Genomic DNA, 24740 nt, shown 5'->3' on the forward strand with positions numbered 1-24740 from the left:
AAACTGATAAATGACATTATAGATGAATTACTACCATACACTGACATTTAATTACCGGAAATACGTAGCAAATATCACTCTTACTTGATTGATGTGAGATAAAGAGCCATGAACCTTTCCTCTACCATAAATAATTACATTGTTGGAAATAGCTAGAATGAATAATGCATTCTTTCCAATGATATAATTCATCGTTCAAAACTTGCCAAATTATAATTGTCACAATGCTATACTGTACCAGTAATAATTTACTAGAGCATAGATCAAAAATGAAACATTCTATGAATTTTATTTGAAATCTTAATCCTGACGTAACGATAAAATACAATAAAAAACTATAAATACGAACATTTATTGCTGAATTTTGAGGTTATACATAGCTACGGTAATGCGGTAAATATAGAATATACCTGATTACCTTTAAATTTTATCATTACTTTGCATAAATTACATCTATTTCAAATTTAATGACTTTTTAAAATTTAAAAGCAATTTAACCTTTGCAATAATAAAATACGATGTTACGAAAAATTTGATTAGTTCTGTAAACTTAAATCTTGCAGTCTTTATTTATTCTTTTGTATATAGGGTACGGTAAAAGGACATCTTACTAACGATGACGATCTATCCATGAAATACAAGTTGAATTTATAACAGATAGTCGAGATTATCATTACGTGATGTCCACTAACATCAATAACATCATAAAATTAATTGCTTTTACTTTTTACTTTATATCAATTTCACAATACCGCAGCAATTTCCAAGTCATGTTGTATATATATATATATATATATTGTGTATACGTAGATCTGTCATTTACTGTACACTCGTGAGAATATCCCAATAAGCTAATTTAAGATTAAATCAACACTGGCATTACTGCTATTACCAGACACATTTTATAATAACTATTACCTAATACTTGCGTAAAATATCTCCACTACAATACGCGTCATGGTACTGGGCTGCCTTCTGACCATATCTGCAGAAGAGGCATTAAGAAATCACTTAAGTAATCCTATACAGCATTTTCTACTTTGTCGTCGATTTCGACTCTATTCGCTTTTATTCTTTTCTGCCATGATGCATAAAACTTGGGAAACCATTTGGTCACTTTAGTAGACGAAGCTTTTCCAGACTAAGATAATTTTTAAGAAAAGGTACATGAAAATATGCCATACACTAAAAGCAAACGTGAATATCATTGAATTTCACCTTTCTGAGAGCGGTTTGGAGAATATCCATAATAATCTCATTAGGATATGCGCCGTCTTCAAGCATGTACTACAAAAATAATGCCATTTATGTTTTAGCAAGCTACACAAGGCTACAGTAAATATGTATCGTGTAATTAAAGATACAAGTAAAATAGTTTATATGAAGTTATTTATTGGAAAGTAAAATGCAATAAAATTATGTTGCGATTATTTGTGATTACCTCCATTACTCCGACAACAAGTTTGAAATCGTAGTTATTAACGGCAGTCTTTAACAGCGTACCGTAGATGAAACTATTTGGGTTAAGTCCCGCAACCTGGATAGAGGCATGTGATAAATTGCAAAAACACCGAAAAATATCTATTACCTTATTAATAATTACAAGAAGTCAGTAGCTGCATCGCTCTTGAACAACTACTATAATCTAAGAGCAAAAAGCTGTCTAAGACGCTGCAAAATCTTACTTTCATGTCCTTGAGCATCTTTAAACCTTGATCTTTACTTTGACAACATGACGCAAGCACCTGGTAAGTTTTCAGATCTGGTTCAACACCGGTTGTTAGCAAGATTTTAAAAAGAGTCTATACAACATGTCGAAGTTAAATAACTCATTATTTCATATAAGTACACAAAAAGTACAACTTATTAGAAATATGATACTATCGTGCTACGGTTCGAATTATAATATTAGCGACTTACCTTTGCATGTGAAAGCTTGCCTTCAAGTACTTGTCGTCTAAGCAATGAATTCATAAATGCTACATCAAGAGTAATTTTATTTGCCCTGGTATATTTAATTAAATCACCAATTTGCTGATACGGGACAATATATGATAATAGATCGAATGTTGTTATATTTGGCTTAATTTTCAGTTCGGATAATTTTTCTAAAAATGTCTCTAAACCACCTAAAATGTCAATTTTACTCTCTATGCCATCTTGTTCGGGTGGTAAATCACAATCTCGAAGCACTAATAACATCATGTTGTATGAATAAATATTATAATCAACATTTTTCTGGTACATCTCTTCCCACAATTGTAATGCTCTAGTTATTCCCTTGACTTTATCTCTACTACACGCTTTTAATAAATAACAATAAGTGTAAGTATCTGCAGCGAAGTTTTTATCCAGCATAGTATTATAAGCTTCAAATGGTTCTTCAGGTTCAGCTTCGCATTCAACTAATGCTTGTATCAGTGCATTATACGTAATTGCATTAGACACATCTTCGGTTGATTCCATTTCATTTTTTAGATTATAAACACGCTTTAAGTGTGCAGAAGGTGTAGAAGCACATGCACATGCACTAAATAAGCTGGTAAATGTCCTATCAGTCGGTTGTAATCCACGTTTTTTCATCTACAGATTTTTATACATTGAGAACATCATGCCATTCATAGAAATACTTAGCATAACAAATCATTCGTCATCATTTACCTGATTATATAATTTAAAGGCTGTATTTGGTGCACCATGTTTACCATAGGCCGAAATCATGACGTTATACATGACCGAATTCGATTTGGTTTTCATTTTGCCTTGATTGAATTTGTCCAATATATTCATGGCTTTATCTAACTACAAAGGTGAAAATAGAATCCAATTTTAGTTCTACTCATCAAGTTAATTTCATTATTAGTGATAGCCCAATTGGTAGCGTGCAATATCGTGATCAGCTCACTTAGCTACTACATATGTTATCCATTAAATTACTCGATGTAGTAGCAGTTTTGTTGTATTGTACATTAAGAGTCTTGTATCATACAAGTTGTATGGAAATTCCTTCAGCTTCGCCTACTATCATTATACTTGTCATAGTCAAATCATGCAAACTGGTATATTACCTTGTGGTTCCTGTTCAATTCCACCATAAATCCGATATATTGTGCAACATACATTCGAAGTTTTTGTTTTGCAGTTTTCCTGATTAAACTTGGTAATAACTTATTACTATTAGGTACTTTATGAAGCGAATCGTATTCGTAATCTTCCATCAAAATTTTTCTCTTTATGAGTATATCATCATGTTACAAAAGAGAAGAGAGTACAATAAGATTATGAATGAAAGAAATATGCAATAAACATCTGTATAGGTAAGTCAAGAATACTATTGAAGATAGATATAGAATATTGCACAGGCAAATTCATTTACAGCAGGTGCTTCATTCGTATTATTCTATTGCAGCATTACAATGAGTGGTAGCGAATTTAGCTTTTACTGTACTGTGCAAATTTATGAATTTGAATTCAAACTTAGGCAAACCATATAACATCATCGGGATCAAGTCGAATGATATTACAGCGAATCTATACCTCTTCCTTTGGATCTACGCGTGATTTCTTAGGACGGCCATATTCATCAGCAATTACCCAATTGACTGCAGCAACATGCATATTCCTACCAGCTACTAACTTACTCAATTGATAATAATTATTCAGGCTACTGCAATCCCCTAGATTACCTAAAAATACTTTCTTGAATGCATTTCGTACTAGTGCCGTTAATATTCGCATCTTGGTAGCTTTAGATCGACTCTGATAGCTCAATTTAGCCTGCAAATCCAACTCAACTCAACTCGATTTGATGGTGCTGCATTTAGCCATTTTAATCGCGGACATGTGACACTGGGGCAACCCGGTGACCAACCTATCCCATACAATTTCTTAAAGTAGAGTGGTTGTGCAAAATAGATTGTCACCCTACGACGTTCTCCTTCGATAGAAATAGACTGCGAATAAATTGGCACAGGGTGACAGTCTATTTTACTCGACCGTAAGAGCATCTTTCGCCCAGGATGACGTAACAAGTTCCTTTGCATCGCTGTTTCGTGTCAAAATAAGTATACGGTACCAAACAGTACCTAATGATATAACGCAACGTATGAATATACTGACATTGTAAAGTTTTTTATTTTAGCTCAATGTCGCAATTTTCATATATATCGGAATATATTAACAGTGAGTTATTTTAGACCAGCTTATAGACACTATATATATTATTTAATATTACTATTCATGTAAAACATAAAGGTAAGCACTTTACTCTTTGTAGTATGAAGTATATCGGCACCAAAGTCCTATAATTGATTGTGTTCCAATCGCCATATTTATAGACTGCAGACTGCACAGCCAATCGTAATACTTTTGAGTCGAAAATTTCTGTATTGTAAAGAGTAAACTTGCCTTTTTGCTCGTTTTCCAGAGCTAATGATAGTGAATAATACTTCTAGTAACTCTAATTTGATCTAAATGAACTAGCTATTAATCTATTCGAATATACAGATTAAAATGAGCTTTCGCTAAATGTCACCGTCATGACCGTTCCGAATGTTTCATACTAAGTCGTATATCGTTCGTTGCAACTTGAGTAACTTGGTAATACTGTATACCATATACTGGCTTGGACCAGTCTTATAACATTGAAATTCCGGATAAGGAACAGACGTACGGACGTCCGTATATTATTGCATTTTCTAACGGTACGGTGCACAAGCGTAACCACAGTGTTATGCGAAGCAACAGTGTGCAAAATGAGCTGTCACCTCTTAGCCTGGTCTGCTTTCTATTTAATCCAGTCAAAACTAGAATCGCGTAAATAAAGATGTGACAGAGTGTTTTGCACACCACTTTTCATCGTCTATCGTCGCTTCAGCTAGACTAGGAAAATGGCTGCAGTGCAGGAAGAGGAGACTGTTAATGAGGTCTAAAATTTCATCATTTGAATCGGATTAAATTTAATTCTATCCAATTTTTAGACGTGATAATCCATATTATTTTATAACAGATCGAATTGACTTAAATCGCTGCAGATTTTTCATATGATTGCTTTTTTATATATGTAAACTATCGCAGGTGCCCACTATCTCCGCTCAAACCATTATCGTAATCCATCCAGGCTCCTTAAATTTAAGAATTGGCTTAGCATCTCATCATCAACCCATTACTATTCCTCATGTAATTGCACGTCGATGTAAGAATAAGAAGTTAAAACGAAGTAGAAAGAATCACTTCCGACGCGATGGCTATAAGGTTAGCAACGGATAAGAATTGGCTTGTAAAATAGTGATGTTAAAGGATAAATAATTAGATAAAGGTAGTATTATAACCCACGTGAAAGTAATCCAAAATAAGCTTGTTGTTAGTCAAGAAGTAAATATTCCTCAACATAAATAGAATTATTAACACTTGATGGATACTATGTAGAAAAATTTGATATCTGCAGTAATTCGTACTGAGATAATTAGAAGGAGGCAATACTGCTTGATCAGAATCAGCACGTAAATGTATATTTACTATTCGGTGCTGTTCATGCTAGCCATTTGAAATTGATATGTACAGTAACGCTATTGATGCATTTTTTAGATCTAAATAATAACCATTGATCTTCTCTACTTCAATAATTAATATATTGAACTATACTAGTGACCCACTATATTTGAAAAATTCTTCATACATATTAACTCAAGGTCATCTATTATCAACTTTAGGATACTGAAAGCAACCATCTGATGGAGGCTGCATTAGCTAACATAAATCACGCCTTGCGCTCGCATAGATCAAATTATGGAATAAAATCGCAACACTATACAGTCAGTTCGGTAATGCTTTAAAAGAGGATAGACTACTGGAGTCTAGATTAAATTTCTCATTTAAAAACTCTTGTATGCAGATTTACTTGACGATTAAACGAATATATAAGGTTAACGTTCATTGACTTACAATAGCAATTATATGCAATAACGTTATTCGAATCATCCTTTAAATATATAGATCCTTACACATAATAAAAATGTCAAGTGTGAAATGGTTGCTCAGGATCCTGAAAAGTTATTAACATGGAATGATGTTAACGATCAACCAGATTTTGTTGTTGGTCCTGCGGTTAGTAAATTACGTTAATAGAATTACTGAGCCCTACTGAAAACTTGATAAAATAATTACCACTTTAGTCAGTACTATACCCATGCAGAAAAAGGTTCGATGATGATTAATTAATTCCTATATATATATATAATGTGATACATGCAAAATAAACAGATCAAATACTTATTGTACCGTACGACAACTGCTTCATAAGATTCTGCTATAGTGACCATCGTAAAGCCAAAATTGATAATTTGCATTTTGAACATGATGCGGATTAGGCACTATATATTGAAGAAAGTGAGCCGTATGAACTGTTTTGGCCAATAAAATTTGGACAAATTAATAGACATAAGGGAATTAGTGGTTCTGTTACCGCTATATTTTCTGACTTGGCTGATATTTGGAAAGCGGCTATAGAAGGTTATTTGGATATTCCAGCAACGGATTTTGAGGTAATAATTATTCCGTATTACTTTGTATTATATTGCTGCTGTTTTAAACTCGATAACCTTCATAAATTAAGTAAACCTTTACTGCTATATTCATGACTAAGAAAAGGAATGCCTGTTTTTCCTTTCTAGAATTACAAAGCTTTAGTTTTAATACCTGATATTTATGACAGAAGCTTATTTAAACACTATGCTGATTTGTTGCTAAATACCCTGGGATTTTCTGGAATGTTTCTTTATCAAGTAAGATTCGTACTATTGGCATGTCCGGCAATCCTAATATATGCTCAATGTAATATATATTGCTGTATTAAAAGGAATCTGTTGCCGCCTCCTTTGGAGCTGGTTTTCCGAGTGCCTGTGTAGTAGATATAGGAGATCAAAAAGCTAGTATCTGTTGTATCGATGATGGAATATCTATTCCTGAAACTAGGTTTCGCGATTAAATATTGTTGAAAAGATTTAAAAAGTTATAGCTAGGTATTAATACATTTGTTAATGTTAGCAACGTTTCATTAACAGGTTAAGGATTAGTTACGGTGGTAAAGATATAACCCGGTGTTTCTACTATCTATTGGATAAGGTAGAAATCTTTACGTCATATAGATATTTTCTCGGGGAACAGTTATAATAGGAGATTCGTCTTACATATATTTTAACCTTTTCTAGATCTATTTCCCTTACCGAGACCTCAGTCCTTACAATCATTTAGATTTAATATTAATAAAGCACCTAAAAGAAGATTTATGTCACTTAGACCCGGTAATAATCATTATTTCAATCATTTAAAATTTGTGCTGGTGTACTTCTAACCGAAAATACATTTAAATATACTGCTAATATAATATATGAATACGCATAATAAACTGTATGAAATCCGTTGATCTATAATATATGTAATGTATACGATCCATAAACTGTATGAAACCTGCTGATCTGTTTTTCTAGACAATTCCAGGCGGAGCTATTCATGATTTTATTGTTGCTAAACCCGATTGTGATGAGTTACATTACTCTATCCGGTTGGGCGATGAATTATTGCAGGCACCATTAGTAAGTATGACGTAAAGAATAAAAAATAATTTCTAGTCAAATCTAAGAAAACAATGTTCTTTTATTCTTAGTCTCTTTCATTTTCTGTTATCTATAGGCCTTATTTTATCCATCGTTAATGGGAATAATTGACGAGGATATTATAACAACCCAACCATCAGTACCATTTGATAGTGAAGATATCATGGATGATCCTAGTTTACTAGAGGTTATCAATAATGTCATAGATTATCTATCGCGTAAATTTATTTTGACCACGACATTCATAATCTGTTTTATTGATCGTGCCTTAAAGTAAGCAACGCTTTATATTTCCTGGTACTTATAGAGTACTCAGTCCCAAAGCGGAAAAGTAGGACCAAAATCGTCATCAGCGAATCAGTCAAATTCAGCTACTCCAACTCCCGAAACTCCTCAAACTGCTAACTCGTTATCCAATAATTTGAGTGATAAGAATATAGTTTCAATTGACCAAGCCATTGTATATAGCATAGATAGCTGCCGTAAGCTGTATTCTCAATACGATAATATTTTCGATTAGTAATATATCTGTATAACTTACACTTTCGAAATTTCAATGTTCATTAGCTACCGATGAATTGAAGAAGAAAGCTCTGTCATCCATTTTACTAGTTGGTAAAGGGTTTATGTTTGACAATGCAGCATTTTTTCTGCAAGCTCGTATTCGATCTAAGTTACCTACAGGTCTAAAAAAATACGCTGAACAAATTGACGTAACTGGAAAAGTCCGAGTAAGATAACCTATTTATACAGTAATTGCCTTTTTTGCTTATAAAGCGCGCATGATCTTAGTGACAATTTGATTTATTGTCATCATTTTAGGATATGGATCCTGGCGTTGTCGCCTGGAAAGGAGCTGCTGTACTTAGTTGTTTAGATAGTGCTCAAGAACTATGGATCTCTCCTGAAGAGTGGAATAAGTATAGAATTCAAATCCTTCGTGAGCGTTCTCCGTTTGTTTGGTGACAGTGAAAAGGAAGCATTTCTAACATCGCGATTAATCTAGAGTTTCATCGAATTTCTATGTATTGCAGGGACTTAACATTTCCAAATCTCTTTAATAAAATTTTATTTATATGTCAGTGTTGAAAAACTTGTTGCAGCTTCAAAATGTAATAATACAATTAAGACATTCACTAAAATAAACACATGAACATTTTTATCAAAGTCGCATTAAGAGGTAACGTTTTATTGCTAATAGTATGGTAGTATAATAAATTAGAAAGTTATAGATACAAAGTATAATGCAAAGAAATATAGTATTAAATTGCTATTTTCTTTAAAGGTACAATAGATATGACCATTTAGACAATCAAGACCGATGCTTCTGCAAGCTGTAGTTCAAAGCGCTTTATTGCGGGGTATACTTCGACATTTAGAAATTCATCAACCTACAAGATAGAATATTACCAAATTAATTACACTGTTATTCAAATGTTTTTATCGCCTGATAAAAGATATTCCTCAGTTTTAACCTGCTCAGGCGCTCTACCAATGAACAATTCTGGATTAAGTAAATCATTAAGTGTAGAGTGGATAGGTATAAAATAATCACTTGATTGAATTCTTTCTACCAAATCATTGCTACCCCCTTCCATTTTAACAACATGGCCAGCTTGGTGTGATAATACTCGTAATTTCTCGTGACATTCCTAACAATAATGTAGGTTATTGCAAATCCAGATAAATACTAATTTTTACAAAGTAGCAGCTAAATATACATGACATCATCAAGTAATTTGTTATATTTCTAACAACGCAACAAACCTGTCGATTAGCTCCAGCTTTGACCATCGCCATGATAATATTTTCCGTAGCCATAAAAGGCAATTCTTGTATAATCTGCTTATTGATAACCTGTAGTATTTTATATTTATTAGCAGTAAAAACTAAAAAATAATTAATTCGATTCTTAAGATGAAAATACCTTGGGATAAACTACTAAGCCTTCAAATACATTTTGCATCGTCCGTAGTACACCATCAGCTGTAAGAAATGCTTCAGTGAGAGTTATACGTCTGTTAGCACTGTCATCGAGAGTTCTTTCGAGCCATTGTACAGCAGCAGTTTGTTGAGCATTTGATACTAAGGTCATTAAATGCCTAGCTAATGCACACGCACGCTCACAACGCATCGGATTACGTTTATATGGCATAGCACTTGAACCTGATACCAAATGTTATAACGAAATACAAATAATGTTTAACAAGCATTGAATTCTATTTAAAACGAAAAAATTAATAAACAACATTACCAATTTGACTTGTTTCAAATGGTTCTTCTAATTGCTTCATATTGGCCAGTAATCGAACATCGGTCGCAATCTATGCCATCAAATTATAATTTATGCATTATTTATTTAATTTTGGAAATAAATTAATTATTAAATGATGAAGCTACTACGGTAAATGGAATACCTTATGCATGGAAGCTCCTAAACCACTGACGGCATTTAAAATATCTAAGTCTACCTTCCGACTATAAGTCTGTCCAGTCACGATATAAGCCCTCCAAAGTGAGTAGAATAATTCAATAAAGTTAACATCTATATCAATTTTGAAAGAATCTGCTTTCGGATTACCCTATACTAGTTTCTTACAATAGCTTATTTAATAATCCTTACTCACGATTGAAATCCTGCCATTTCAGTTACAAGTCTGTCTAATTTTTTAACCTACACATATCAAATTTATATAAAAATACTTCTGTAATATAGACTATTTAAGTACTCGCAAATCTAAGAAATGGCAATTAGTCTTCATGTTGTCATAATTTACCTTTTCATGATCGTTGTTGAATAAAGCTAAGAAGCTAGCTTGAGTGCCAGTCGTACCTTTCACTCCACGAAATCTTAATTCATTTCTTGTTCGAGTTAAATTGCGTAAATCCATAAGGAGATCGAAAATCCATAACGTTGCACGTTTTCCAAGTGTGGTCAGTTGAGCCGGTCTATTAAAGCAGAATAATTTATCACTTGTTAAGAACTGAGCTATTAGCTTTCAAAATATTTAGCAATCATTATTATTTTCAATCAACTCTCCATACAAGCAATATGTGTATGGCTAAATATGCACACAACATGTAGTAATAGAGGCATACGTAAAAATGCACAATCTTTAATTGGTTACTTTATCGTATGTGATCATTACTCTTACTGTAAGTGGGTAAATCCAAGCACAGGTAAATCTTTATATTCTTTTGCAAACTTTGCTAGACGGTCGATACATCTTGCAAGCTGATATTACCGAAAAACGTTGAGATTAATATCTTTACTGCAACGACTGGAATTCAAACTTTTAAAATGAATTAGAGTATGCAAAAATTTATGGTATCTACGTATTATTACCTTGGGTAGGATAATATCCAGCGCATTACGTACAATAATTAGGTCCTATCAGAATGAACAAAAAATTGATTATAGCAAACCATCAAAATGAAAATCTGAGTTATCCATACTTGTAGACTAGACATTAATAATTGTTCTATAAGCTTATAAATTGAAACTTAGACAAACTATCATTGATTGCATACACGACATATAGATTTATACTGTATAATATATCCATTCTATGTGCATCAAAGTCTATCAAAATTATTTCAGAACTAGATACAAGTAATGATGTTTTAGTTATAAACGATTAATAATTAATTGGCTATAATCATTGGGTCGAATAGGGTAGATAGTACGATATTATATACTTTACTCCCTATATAACTGAATCACGGAATCGTTTGTAAAAACTGCTGAGCATATCCAATAAAATATACAATAATACTACAGAAGTGGCAATACTAACAATTACTTCGCTGTGTGACAGTTACGGAAAAAAATTTTCAATGATTACTTTGAGATATTCAATTCGATGTATGTGCTTATAATAAGAATAGATTGCTTGGAATGTACATCGTTGTTAGAATTAAACTCCAAGCTATTTACATTCAGCTACAGTATTCGCGTTTAAAAAATAGGATCAGTTATACCTTCAATTCAATCGATTATAGAGACTTTGAACAACATGTAATACAAGTGTATGTAAAATCTAGTGCACAAGACTGAAGCTTGGTCTAACTAGCTAGAAAATGCATCCATCCGCTAAAGCTGATGAGCTACTTCTGTTAACCTACCGCATTATCTGTCACATAACATGATGTTGCTCCAAGGTGAATGATACCAGCAGCTTTAGGGCAACATGCAGCAAATGTGTGAACATGAGCCATTACATCATGCCTATATTTATTCTCTTCCTTCTGAGCTAATTCAAAATCAATATGATTGATATTTTCTTCCATCTGCTGTAATTGTTCATCAGTGATATCTAAACCCAATTGCTAAGATAAGAAATAATAACAAATACGCATCGATTACAATAATTTTATTTATCATCAATAAGAAAACTCATCCTGTAGATATCGTATGTTGGAGATAGAGCAACTTTAATTTCTACTTGAATAATGTTGTTAAATTAGATGAATCATTCTACGCAATACAGGAAATATACTCGTATGAATACTTTTCTCATTGAAATGATCATCGTATCGAGCTATAGCTGATGACGATGCTTTTATAGATTTATAGTCTATAATCTAGGTTAAGATGGTAACGTTTTGCTATCGATTAATAATAATAATTGTGTACAGCAAAGCTGTTTGTTCATCGGGAGAGTAGCGTAGTACTATTCGCTTGCTCATGTACATTGTACAGTACTGTAGAGTGGAAACTATATTATAAGATTATTATTTTGGTTGATATGCCGTCAATAGAATAGTAGAAGAGTGCATCCAATAGGAAGAATATGCCACCTATAGTCTAGTAATCGATGGAATTCAATGTTGAACATCATGTACAACGATGGACTCTTTCTCCAAAAAACATTTCCAGCATCAAGACCTCGCAGATTTGCATGATAGCCTATCGGTCTTCATTTCGGCATCGTTTACAGAGCTCTTGCTATCAAGAAATCAAGATAGACTGTACTGTATACTAGACCTCGACAATCATACTGTACACCATTTCCTACTACTGTATTGCTAATGGTAGTCTGAGTCCTACACGAACCTGTTGTGCACGAGCTAAAAACCACCACAACTTGCGCCATTGTGAAAATTTATTTTGATCTGAAAAATTTTGCGACATTTCCTCGCTGCTGTAGCGAGTACTTAAAGGTGTTGCATATCTTGCGTGATCCATTTGCTCGATACCTTGCCACTGCTGCTCTTCTTTCGCCAACGCAATAAGCTGATGAGCTAGTTCTGCCTCTTCGGTAGTGTAGGAGTGCAAAGGTGTGAAATTGACAACACGAGTATCCAGTACTGGAGCACACTAGAAGATATCCTACTGCGAACAGTGCGGTGTTTGCAAATCAACTAGCTAAGCGTTGTAGCCATGATTGACTGCGGGACAGCGGGACTACGGGACGGGACTGCCTGATTAACGTCTATGATGGATTACGCTTCGGAGATGAGAGGCATAAGACAAGATGCTTTTACGTTTTGATGACTCAGTGTATCTCTATAAACTACTGGTAGAAGAAGGCCTATCTTCTATGAGTACTTCATAGAGGTTAAAAAAAGAGAAATTTCGCATGCTCCAAGCTTTCTCTTTTCTAACTCAATCCCAACGTTACTACAGTTACTGTAGTGGGCAGATGACTGCATGGCAAGACGCAACCCGCAAGTACAGTATAACAGTTGCAGAACAGCAGTACTCTGTAATAAACCTTTTCGATTTTAACTTGATGTTCACAATGATATGGTGAAACATCTTCAAGCATACTGTATCATTGCCAAACATCAAGTTGAAATCGGCAAGGTCTATAGTACATTCATGAACTACTAAAATACATCTAGTCGTAGTCCCTAGTTCAGTATACAGTAAGCATCCCAGCGCGGTTGACTAGGATTTGACTTGCTGTCGTTACTATAGCGCGTAATGACACAAATGATGCGTTTCACGGTAAACTTTAAGGCAAGTTCTTTACGCCCGGCACGGACGGATTACTGCATGCAATAAACTACTTTTTGCGTATCCCTACATCACGGACTTTTAAATCAAGAGAATGGTAGTATTTGTTCTATCTATTTACTGTACTATGGTGGTCAATTCATGTTCCATGGACCACTAGAAGAAGCATTCTTCTACAGTAGTCCATTTTCTTCCAGTGGTCCGTCACTAGCCCCACTAGGCCGAGAAGTTGTTTACTGTACAGCAGCCAGCTGCCCACTACGTCACCATGTTTACCACGTGATTGATCCCATTAGCCAATACGAGCCATCTTTGACTGTTCCATTGTTCATTCTCAGGCTTCCCAAAATAGCTTCAAGCAGTTACGTCACGACGTGGAGCTACACAAAATCCATTTTGCTTTGCTTGTACTGTAGTTCATGAGTGTACAGTACAATACCATACAGATTGTATGATACTGTGTACTGTATAGTACAGTAGTGATACAGTAGTACAGTACTGTACTACTGTATGCCTACAGTATTGTACCACCGTTATTGTACTGTACACTGTAGGGCAGATTCTAAAAATGAACAAACATGGTTGACGTCCTTCAGGGTTAACAATCAGATAATTACCATGACAATCCCTGGGCGTAGGCATCTCCTCTCCCATTTAACTGGCATCCAAACCATTCGGCGTTTTAGTTTCTAATAATTAGTCTACCATTTGCTTGTTACCAATCAACTTGTCCAAAACGGCATGGCAACCCAATGTTCAGGTAAATCAATACGTACGTAATATACGAAGATGGATTACGGGCTGACGCCCAATATCCAAAATAGTCCAACGAAAACCAGCGTTTTCTTGTGCAATGGCATGTTCATTTTGGGCTGTAGTAAAAATATTCTCACAGGATGAAGTAGATTTTCAATGAAAACAAACTCTTTCCAGCCGATGTTACTTAATCTATTCAACTAGTTATGAAATGGATCGAAATAATTGATCAAATTTGTGGGTAATGGCTTCTGTACTGGTATAGGTCCTAGACGTATGGACAATATACAAACATACCAGACCATCAACGGTCTTGACGACGCACTTACTGTTGTACCTGATGGACGTTCTACAGTACATCACGGCCATAATAGTTATTCCTCATGCTAACTAATTACATAAAATCAATCGAGTAATACAAACACCGAAAGTAGTCATGGTAGAATAAATCATTTTGAAAAAACAAGACTTTCTAGACAGGACTACATTTTGCTAATAATGAATATATGTACAAAGGACAAACCCTTCTTGACAGGACTACATTTTGGTAATAATTCATGTATGTATAAGGAATAAACCCTTCTTGACAATCGTCAAATGGAATGTTGTATTGGCCAAAGCTGTTGTTAAGAGACTTGCATAAATTATAGTAACAAGCGATTAGACTCCATTTTAATAAGATGGACTGTTTGCCTAATAAGAAGCACCTATACGTATTATACTCAAATAGCATGTTTACTAATGATAATGATTGTTCTCTTAAATCAAGATGACGACTCGGTTATTATTTCATCCGATTCGTGTGACCACGGTATTCAAGTTTTGCCATTATGGCAGAGAACTTTTCAATTACATGAGAGTAATCGTCGACAAAGAATTCAAGAAGATCTAGCCTTGTTACAAACATTTGAAGTCCAACGTCAAGAAAGGTTTGTATAGATACGATTCGATTCACGTATCCTCATCCAGCCATACATATTGACTTGCATACACCGTGTATACTATACTATACACCAGCCAGAAATGCTATGGCTCTTCACAGAATTAAATGTTTAGATAATTTATGTGTTAGCTTTCATTAGAAATATTGATTTCCTTTAATTATTGTTACAATTATAATGAAAGCATAGCGTATTAACGTTTCATTGCTTGTTTAAACTATAGAGAGAAGCAGTCTTACATTCTTCAGAATCAAATTGATAAAGAATTAAGGTACGGCTATTGTCTCTAATCTTTCTCATCTTCTTTCCTTCATCTGAAAGCTCTGTAATGTGCAGTATACTAGTCCAAGACATCAATTATACGATCTCTTTATAAAATGCTTTAGCAGTTCTTTCCTTATCATCCTAGAACCACGTATTTTCTAATCACCTAACTGTTACTTTATAATTTTTTTCGCCTTGGACTACCGATAAATTAAAAATATGTCAGATTTCAAAATGCAATTATCGACTCCTCCACACCTACTACACCTACAAAGACGTCAGCAATATCAGAAGTCCATACTGATATCCAACCTGATGTAAAACTAAGTTACATAGGTTAGTACAAATCAATTATTGACATGGCAGATTTCTCTCATGAAGTAAATCTGCAGGGCATAGAAACACTGGATCTATTTTATTAAATAAAAAGACTACATTGATTGTAAGTAATATTATCCCATGCTCTTTGCATCCTTTAGAAGAAGTTGAGTTAGAACCAAGCTATGAGAAGTGCAAGGCCAGCTTACCATATGGTGATAATAATCATGTCAATGAGAATAGTCCTCCTAGCTGTAAGTTGGTATATCACTCAAAATATTACTTTTGTTTTACTTGTAGACTATTCTTCTATTTCTTATCACCTTCACTTAATACTTTGCAAAGATAAAACTAAAATCTTAAATCAATGTTACTTAGAATATATTTATTACTAAAAAACCATAAGGTCAACTAAATGTCAAAATTTATATTTAACTGATCAGATGAAAATGTCGAGAAACACGGTGCTGCTATCGTCGTTACTAGTATTGTGGAGTATGTCAGAACAGAAGATGCTCATGTAAGTAAATATTACTTTTTCTAGATGCTTTTTGCATGCCTTATTGCTGACTTATCCAATGTCATAACGTCCCAGCTAGAGTTCATTTTAGTAATTAGGCGATATAAATCACAAAAACTTGCACATATGTTTTATCATTTAATTACAAAAATATCCTTTTATTGATATCGAAAATTTTGATTTCGCCCTAGTCCTTCGTCTTCTTAAATTTACTCCATTTCTTATAGAAAAAAGTAATTCTATTAAGCTTATATGGGATTACCGGGTGTACATTATTCAATAAACTAATTATATATTATTGCTTAGTTATCATCTTAATTGCTTAGCTTCATTATTGAGAGACGCAATGAATAATTAGAAAGAATCGTAAACTTTCAAGATAGTCTACGTAAAAATTAAGGAAATGATTTGCATCCGATTAAAATACAATAACCTTTATGGTAAATTTTATTCAAGCGTAATGCATCTACATGGAATAAACGCTGTAACATATTATTCAACCGCAGGGAATATTACCAAGCAATTTGCCTATCTGTGATTTAAGTGATAAAGAAAGCGTCAGGTTTGAACTATAGCCAACTTTTAATCGCTAAGTTATCAAAATTAAGAAATGCTATCACAGATTCACTGTCTATTAAGTATGTACACATACTTTCACAAGATCGTACAGTAAATTCGAATCCTTTTTTAAATTAATCTATTTTAGGTGTTCCTCATGTTGTAAAATGATTACAATTTTTAACGGTACAAGATACACTGGATATGCTTGTAAAGATGATGACGGGAAAAAATATCATATGGAATGCTATTGGAAATTAATCTGTTAGTTTTAGATTATGTCTCTATCGTTATATTAAATATTTGTTGCTGCAATAATGTAATCATATAATCAATTTCTAATAACTCTACCTAAAAATTATCTCATTATTATTATGACTTATGATATTTAGCACCAAAATGCAAGCATTGTCACCTGGAACTAGTTCGTCAGCATGATAAGGTAACCAATTACAACCCGCAATCAAGTTAAAATTAGTGTAGCGAAAAATAGTTAATGTAAGGGATTACATTACGATTACCCTCTACTGTAATAGAAATCATATTGGCAACATCAACAGTGATCATTATTTAGATACTGACCTAATACTAGCGATTGTGATACAGATTTTATATTACATATTAGCGTAATATATATCTATATGTCTATCATATTACTTCTTGAAGTAACTTCTTCTTTTTTGTAATGACTCTTGTAAATTTCAGAAATTTAGTGGAATACTGGCAAAATTTAACAACGCCTGGTATCATGTAGAATGCTACGAAGATTACAGCGGTCCTAGGTAAACAACTACCAGATATACGAGTAGAATAAATTTGCTTACGATTATTTCTATCTAAAAGTTCAGGCACCACTGTAGTTCAATTTATAAAACACCATAATAGACGCACATACGAGTACTGCTCATGTATCATAAGATCATACATACTTGTAAATATTTATCAACATAGATGATATTGATTAGCTAAGACTATCGTAATCTCATCAAAATTGAGCTATTTCTTAATACATAACAATTGTAGTATGTTAATTGCAATTGAGAGTCGAATCGTGATTAATATTTTACGATTTTTGTTTGATTTAATGAGAAACGAAAATAACTTTTTAGTAACAAAGTTAAAATATCATATCTAACCTCTGAAGCTAATAGAAATGATTTTGTTTTATCTATAAAATTGATATCAGATGTCCAGTATGCTATGACGTTATTCAGGGTTCTCTAAACCAAGCTGAGGGAATACGATGCATCAAAGATAAAAATCAAGTAATGATTATTTTCATAGAAAGAATAACCATTTAACGTAATCGTAGATAAAATTGTAATACTTATTATTGTATTTCATTACAGGTTTATCATTTTAATTGCTATACCAAAAAAGGGAAACGAAATTCTGTTCAATTACCCATTTGATCTCCTATAAAGCAAGATATGTACATAACATCATATTTAGATTTAGCGCATATAAATTGGAGATTGCGTTGATAAATTCAGATTCATAACATCGAAAAAATTATGCCATACCTTTTCCGGTATATCTATTATTTTGTGTAGATATCTACCTTATTTGTAATTTGCTTGTTCAATATAATATTTACTCGATTTGTTTTACGGGTTTACAAGTAAATACGGTTTAAAGAAATTAATATTAAGAATATCTATTTCTTATTGTAAGGTTTCTATAGGACTTTTTACTTTCGGTGCGCTTACGCCTGTGAATATATTTAAAATTCTGTATAGTGAACATTTTAAGATGGTTCTAATAATAGTTATTGATTTCGAATACAATTTTTATGGCCGCTCATAAAGGCTTCAATCTCTTGAGTAGTTTTGTATGTATAGTTTGCAAACTCAATGAGGTTTTGTTATTAAAATAGTAACTACATCCTGCTATAAAAAGATTACACATTTTTCACAAAGAAGATTCAACATTTCGATTTATTATATAATTACGTTGCGATTATAGCTTGGTGCTAGTATTATCTATAGTCGCTAATGCCTATGTTTTATTAAAATCATATACTTATCTATAAATATTCCTGACAATGCTGCTAACATATTAGCCCTAAGTTTTCGTTTCCAGAGCAGATATATCAATAAAACCACTTACGGCTAAGTAACAATGTTTATTATTCTTGAGTATAAGTATCACTTTGAGGACATGATTATCAACATAATAATAACATATAAAGAAATCACACTGACGTAAGCAACCTACGATCCAGTCATCCAGTTTATAAGTACTTAAAAACTGAATAAGAAAGTTTAAATAATGGTTATTGGCTGCTAATTTACCTCTAAGGTTTTGTGGTTAATAAATAATAGCGATTTTCTTCATTCTTGCATGATTAATATTATGCGCTAATATGATACAAGGTTAGCTTAAAATTATCGCCATGGAAGTACAATATAGCCCACAGACAATGGGATATTTAAAATATATTTTCAGGTTATACTTTAAACCCCAGATTTATTAAGAGATCATATCTAGTTGATTGCTGCTACAATATCAATTTTATAAAGTATAGTCGATAAACTCTCTACAGAGTAGCTATGATATTAAATACATGACCTAACAAGCCCATTGATAATAATTCAGTTGTATTATAATTAGCAGAATCATATAAAATTACCATCTCAGTAGAAATTATTACGCTAACAGGAACAGCTATAGTAAGCCAGTTGTAAGTATACTGCCTTTTTAGTAGCGATTAAAAATTAAAGTAGTTAAAGGGCTATTTCGAAACTGGAAACTTTAACTCAAATTATCAAGATGTCGACTGAACATAGGAGTGCAACATGCTGTACTGTACTCCCTATCTTAACTTATTAAAAAATTCATAAGGCAATCTGCGATGTCTGTAATCTAATATCTCCAACTATACAAATCCTCTTGTTATTTGCGGATATATACATTGCACAGTATACTATATATTGATGCTATTCTTGATGATACTGCCTTCAATATATATTCAACGTTTTTCAATATGCATCCACTTTTAATAGATCGACTATACATCAGGCCTAATTTATCATATTATCATTATTTATCCGTAAAGTTCAGAGAAATATCAAACATATTAAAAAGATTTATATCGCAAAAGTATATTCCATTGCCCTATTACAGTTATCAACTAATCTATTCGCAGTTTTTCAACATTGTATGCAATTAATATTAATCAGATCAAACAATATTCTTACATGTTTCTGTGTTACTTATTACCATTTGTATCTTATAGATTAGACATACTGTATAATGATTTGACTTTTAAGATACGATACAAGGCACTCTAGTAAAGTTTTACACCAAAGTTCTACTGTATTTACCGTTAAGTCTTACATATTATGCTACGTCTATTTTACATTGGAGTAGGTATAGCCATATAGGCTATTTACTCCAATACGAGCATACTGTAATTCACATATATAAGTATTACTACTTTACCTTCCATCTATAAGATATGACATAGTCTCATTGCTATGTCTTGCAAGTCTGTAATCCATTAAGTCAACAACTTAGTCAATTGTATAAATCATAAGAATCTGATACAATTTCTATCTGAACAGGATATGCCGTTATGACAGTATCCAACGGAACTAGATAATTTATTTGATGATTAATTTCGTAGTTGGACTTATACGAGCATAACTTCTTCTTTTTCGTCTTTAACTTCTTGCAACTGAATGTTGTTAGCGTAATTATACTAGCAATTGCTAGCATCCCACCTCCAGTTTGTAGAAAGGTAAGATGATACGCAAAATGTGGTGATTGGTTATATTTTACATTATAGAACGGTAAAATAATAAGCCCAGCAGTAAGAAACATAATACCAACAACGCCTATAACTACGGCGAAGCTGTTAAGAAAAAATCGACGATAGCTGTGGTGATTATTGCCTGTGATTATTTGATCTCCGACATTACCAAAAAGAACTTCCGGAATAAATTCAGATTCGCTTGTTAGATGGGCTTGCTCCCTTTCCATGTCGAGATAAAAAATATGAATTATTGTTTTTCGTGAATCCTTAAATAACAAATTAATCTAACGATAATTAAAATTTCTACATCATATCGTGAGATAGAATATTCGTGAATAATAACGATGTTTAGCGCTTTACGAGTATTAAAACAGATCGATTCGTTGCCTTTAGGATCATTTTAGAATTTTTGTTATGTATAAAGGATGCAAGCCGAAAATACTAACTGCCATTACGTTGATCGTGCTATAATAACATTTCGTATATGACTGCTAGAATCTTCTTTGGATAGCAGGGTTTAATATAGCATGCTACAATTATCAGTATAAACAAGTTTTTTTGTTGGGAGACATCTGGTGTAGTACTTTCAGACGATCTTATAGCTATTACAAGTATCGCATTGGTTTACTCGTCAGACTGAAAATAATATAAATTCTGCGGCATGATTGGCCAATGAAAGTGCATAAATTTATACATGATCTAAAGCCCAACAAGAAAAATAAACTTTCATTAACAGAATCCTTACCACACGTGGATTAAGTAATCGAAAGTCTACAATAACACATACGTGCAGTCAAGAAATGATGAATTGATGTTAAGAATACCAGCAAGGCCCCTCGAAAGCTGTAAATAGTATCATCCTAGCTACTTATGTTCAATTCTATTGAAAAGGTATGGCTGGTCTTGAACAAAGATTTATTATATGATAACAAATCTTGACTAGAATGGACATTTTCGAATGTAATCTTGTTACCCTACGAGTATTATACTTAAATTTTAAAGACTATGAAGGCGGTCACTTAAAAATATTCCGCACGCAACCAATTCATAAAGCAAGATTAAAATCTGATCTTGCAACATGCTAATGCATATGCTGACAAAGTCAGCTTTTAATAGTACCGTAAGGATAACTACATGTAGTTTTTGAAGGGTAATCCGGTAAAGTAAATCGACTGCCAAGCTAATCACTGTAATTTTTGCGTATATAGTACTGCATATTATTATATGAATCTTCTATTACTCCTTTAATTGTAATCTGGGATGAAAAGAATACTGCAATGGAAGGGTAAAATTTGCTCTTTCAAATTGAATACTTATTGTTTACTCTTTTTTTCAATCTATTGATCAATTCTCAGTTATCAATTTTACCAATTTTATGCAATGAAACTATTAGAGGACTGTGTCTATGAGCTATTTATAGGATGTATTGATCGTGTTTTTTATTTGATGATATAGGGATAATCCATTGCACTATATAATTAGTACGGTAGATTCTTAAAGACATTTGAAAGCAATTTGATCATCTACTTTAATAGTTTTTGACTGCTGTGGCTGTTGATAGTGGGTGTTTTTCCTGATAGGGAGAAATCAGTATCAAGGCTGTTTGCGGCATAATAATCATAATTTAAGTTGATTTCATTCTTGTCACTACTCCGTATATTAACATGTTAGCGCATCCAATAATATCGAAATCGAAGAAAGACGTCATCAATTCTCTATTAATTAAAAGGCTACAAATTTCATGCGATGTATTGTATAAGTTATAAATACGTTTTCTATTCCCTGTATCACTGGACTAAGTTAATGACTGGCATATAAAATAGCTTCGTTATTAAAGAAATACGTCATAAAATCTTCCGTTCAATAATCTCATTTTCCTTTCCTATCATATAATTATTACAGAAAGACGTCATAAAACCTCTGTTAAAAAAAAGACTGCAACTTTCACGTGATGCTTCGTAAAGTAAAAGCAAAGTTTGCCCTTTTTCTTTTCGATGCCTCTACGTTGTTTTATGACTGGCGGATAAATGATATCGTAAGAAAGACGTCATTACACCTTCGTTAGGACTCTGAATTTCTTGTAACACTATACATATACAAACAACGATGATCATTTTTTCCAACATAACTGGTCTGCCAGAGCGATTGATATATACGTGATATCATAAAATAAAAGACGCCATTAAACCTCTGTTTAAAGGCTTCAAATTCTATATAATGCTTGGTACAAGTGACGATTACGTTTTTCTTTTCCTGTCTTATTAGCGATATCCAGTACAGTACGTAGTCCGCTTGAGTAATCGAAATTCACTGGGTATCATAAAATAAAGAAAAACGTCACAAAAACTGCTATTGAAGGGCTACAAATTTCATTTGATACATTGTATAAGTAATAATTGCATCTATCTTTTAGATTCAATTGAGAGGATGGGAATTTTTAATTTAATATGGAAATTTGAAACTTTATTATTAATTATAAATAATGTAATGAACGTGTTCCGCACTGCTTTCAGCAGAAGCAGCGGGTGGGTCGAGCGAAGTTTATCGTTTCTTTTTTATGCTCACCATGTCCAGGACTAATGATTATTAAATGAAAAGAAGGGAATACGAGTTAAACGCTATGTTGTATAGTTGTGTAAGATATCCATTTCTCACTTTAAACCTTATGTTAAAATTTTTAAATCCGAAAAAGGGAGCGAGCGGAGTTGATGATCGAGCGGATTATCTCTCATGGTTCTCCGTAAAAAGAGGATCATCGTTCGGCTCTGATATATACGCAATCAGTTTATAAAAATTGATTTTTTCATATATTCACCGGAACTTTACTACTCGTTATACTTGACGATAGATGTCGCTCAGCATGTCTACAAAAATAATATACAACAATAATAAAGTAAAAAACTATGATGCGAAACCACGGATAATCATCTTCGTGTTCGATACTTTGCCGAAACTGTCCTGTAGTTACGCTTGGCGATACACATCACTCAGCATGTGTCATTATAATATTGTACAGTATATAATCAATCCAAGCACTAGAATGCAAAGTCCATCGTCTTAATAATATTCGATACTTGAACGAAATTGTCCTGCCGCTGCTTTACCTAACGTACTGTACAATGTGCAATTGTGTACATGCATCCATTGCATCGCTCAGCATTAACATGACATGTATAATATGATTAATTCAAGAATTATAATGCAGAGCACGGGCCTAGTTAATATAACACCGATGGACTCTGATAGCTAGTGTAAATGTCTTAAAGGATGATATACCACTCTGACTGTCAAAGCGGTATATGATCCTATCTTTGAAGACATTTACGCCAACTATCACTGCTGAAAGGAAACGGCAAATAAGCAGACAATCATCTGAATGTTGATTTTTTAGAACCTTGGTTGATACCAAGCGGTCATACACTCCGCTTAACATGTCCGCGAAAATAAGTTACAGCCATAATTATTAAGGAACTAGAACGCAAAGCACAGACAAGCATGTTAATGCAGATCTTTCGTACACTTTGCTGAAATATCCTAGCTACCGTGCTCTATCACAGCCTACTCCTGGTGATCCACATGGATTGAAAAGCACCAGCAATCATCCTCATGTCGTTACTTGGCCATGGACTACTATGACTTGACAGATACGGTACAGACTGTGTAATCTATGACACTATTGAGTTTCTCAATTCTTCCTACAGTCACCAAAATAATTATTATTTATTTACGATGTGCAAGTTGCCTACAACATGACTTCAAGCTTGTGGAATTGGAGGGTTTAGTGTCCATTTTTGAAAAGCTATCTCAAAATTGGTCAAGGATCCCTTTCCATTTTCCCGATGTCTGTCCATCTTGCATCCGTTGCCTTGAGCCTTGTACAGTTACTGTACTGATGTATCACCATAATATCACTGGATTTGACTGTATTCTAGGGGTGGAAAAAGAGTCTGGCCAGAGTGCCCAGATGTCGCTGCCACTCTCTTAGTATGCTAATAATGATTGGTAAGAAAGGAAATACTGGAGTATTGGCTCAACTCAAGTCTATAGCCAG

General features: G+C 33.3%; 4 protein-coding genes across 4 annotated transcripts; 2 read left to right on the forward strand and 2 right to left on the reverse strand.

Moving 5' to 3' along the window:
• Nucleotides 1-1021: 1021 nt before the first annotated feature.
• Nucleotides 1022-3738, reverse strand: TRIADDRAFT_53824 (uncharacterized protein; the record flags this gene model as incomplete). Its single annotated transcript, XM_002110108.1, has 8 exons — nucleotides 1022-1141; nucleotides 1219-1287; nucleotides 1442-1537; nucleotides 1686-1802; nucleotides 1921-2583; nucleotides 2662-2802; nucleotides 3069-3230; nucleotides 3538-3738. The coding sequence occupies 8 exons, from the start codon at nucleotides 3736-3738 to the stop codon at nucleotides 1022-1024; spliced, it is 1569 nt and encodes a 522-aa protein (XP_002110144.1).
• A 1151-nt stretch (nucleotides 3739-4889) lies between these two features.
• On the forward strand, nucleotides 4890-8579 carry TRIADDRAFT_53825 (uncharacterized protein; the record flags this gene model as incomplete). The annotated part of the gene is made up of 14 exons (XM_002109586.1): nucleotides 4890-4925; nucleotides 5077-5253; nucleotides 5712-5813; nucleotides 5995-6105; nucleotides 6369-6542; nucleotides 6672-6782; nucleotides 6857-6972; nucleotides 7062-7122; nucleotides 7209-7301; nucleotides 7488-7592; nucleotides 7690-7800; nucleotides 7921-8095; nucleotides 8181-8344; nucleotides 8436-8579. The coding sequence occupies 14 exons, from the start codon at nucleotides 4890-4892 to the stop codon at nucleotides 8577-8579; spliced, it is 1680 nt and encodes a 559-aa protein (XP_002109622.1).
• A 338-nt stretch (nucleotides 8580-8917) lies between these two features.
• On the reverse strand, nucleotides 8918-12801 carry TRIADDRAFT_20946 (uncharacterized protein; the record flags this gene model as incomplete). Its single annotated transcript, XM_002110109.1, has 12 exons — nucleotides 8918-9004; nucleotides 9089-9265; nucleotides 9381-9470; nucleotides 9541-9779; nucleotides 9868-9937; nucleotides 10031-10121; nucleotides 10241-10287; nucleotides 10391-10562; nucleotides 10769-10848; nucleotides 10960-11004; nucleotides 11739-11942; nucleotides 12670-12801. 12 exons carry the CDS (start codon nucleotides 12799-12801, stop codon nucleotides 8918-8920), a joined length of 1434 nt encoding a protein of 477 aa, XP_002110145.1.
• Nucleotides 12802-14316: 1515 nt separating this feature from the next.
• Nucleotides 14317-18344, forward strand: TRIADDRAFT_53827 (uncharacterized protein; the record flags this gene model as incomplete). Its single annotated transcript, XM_002109587.1, has 12 exons — nucleotides 14317-14335; nucleotides 15101-15260; nucleotides 15496-15543; nucleotides 15763-15872; nucleotides 16016-16108; nucleotides 16298-16374; nucleotides 16881-16936; nucleotides 17081-17196; nucleotides 17325-17374; nucleotides 17638-17714; nucleotides 18119-18197; nucleotides 18282-18344. The coding sequence occupies 12 exons, from the start codon at nucleotides 14317-14319 to the stop codon at nucleotides 18342-18344; spliced, it is 948 nt and encodes a 315-aa protein (XP_002109623.1).
• Nucleotides 18345-24740: the final 6396 nt, after the last annotated feature.

Source organism: Trichoplax adhaerens, genomic scaffold, assembly GCF_000150275.1.
Source record: "Trichoplax adhaerens TRIADscaffold_2 genomic scaffold, whole genome shotgun sequence".
Taxonomy (NCBI): Eukaryota; Metazoa; Placozoa; class Uniplacotomia; order Trichoplacea; family Trichoplacidae; genus Trichoplax; species Trichoplax adhaerens.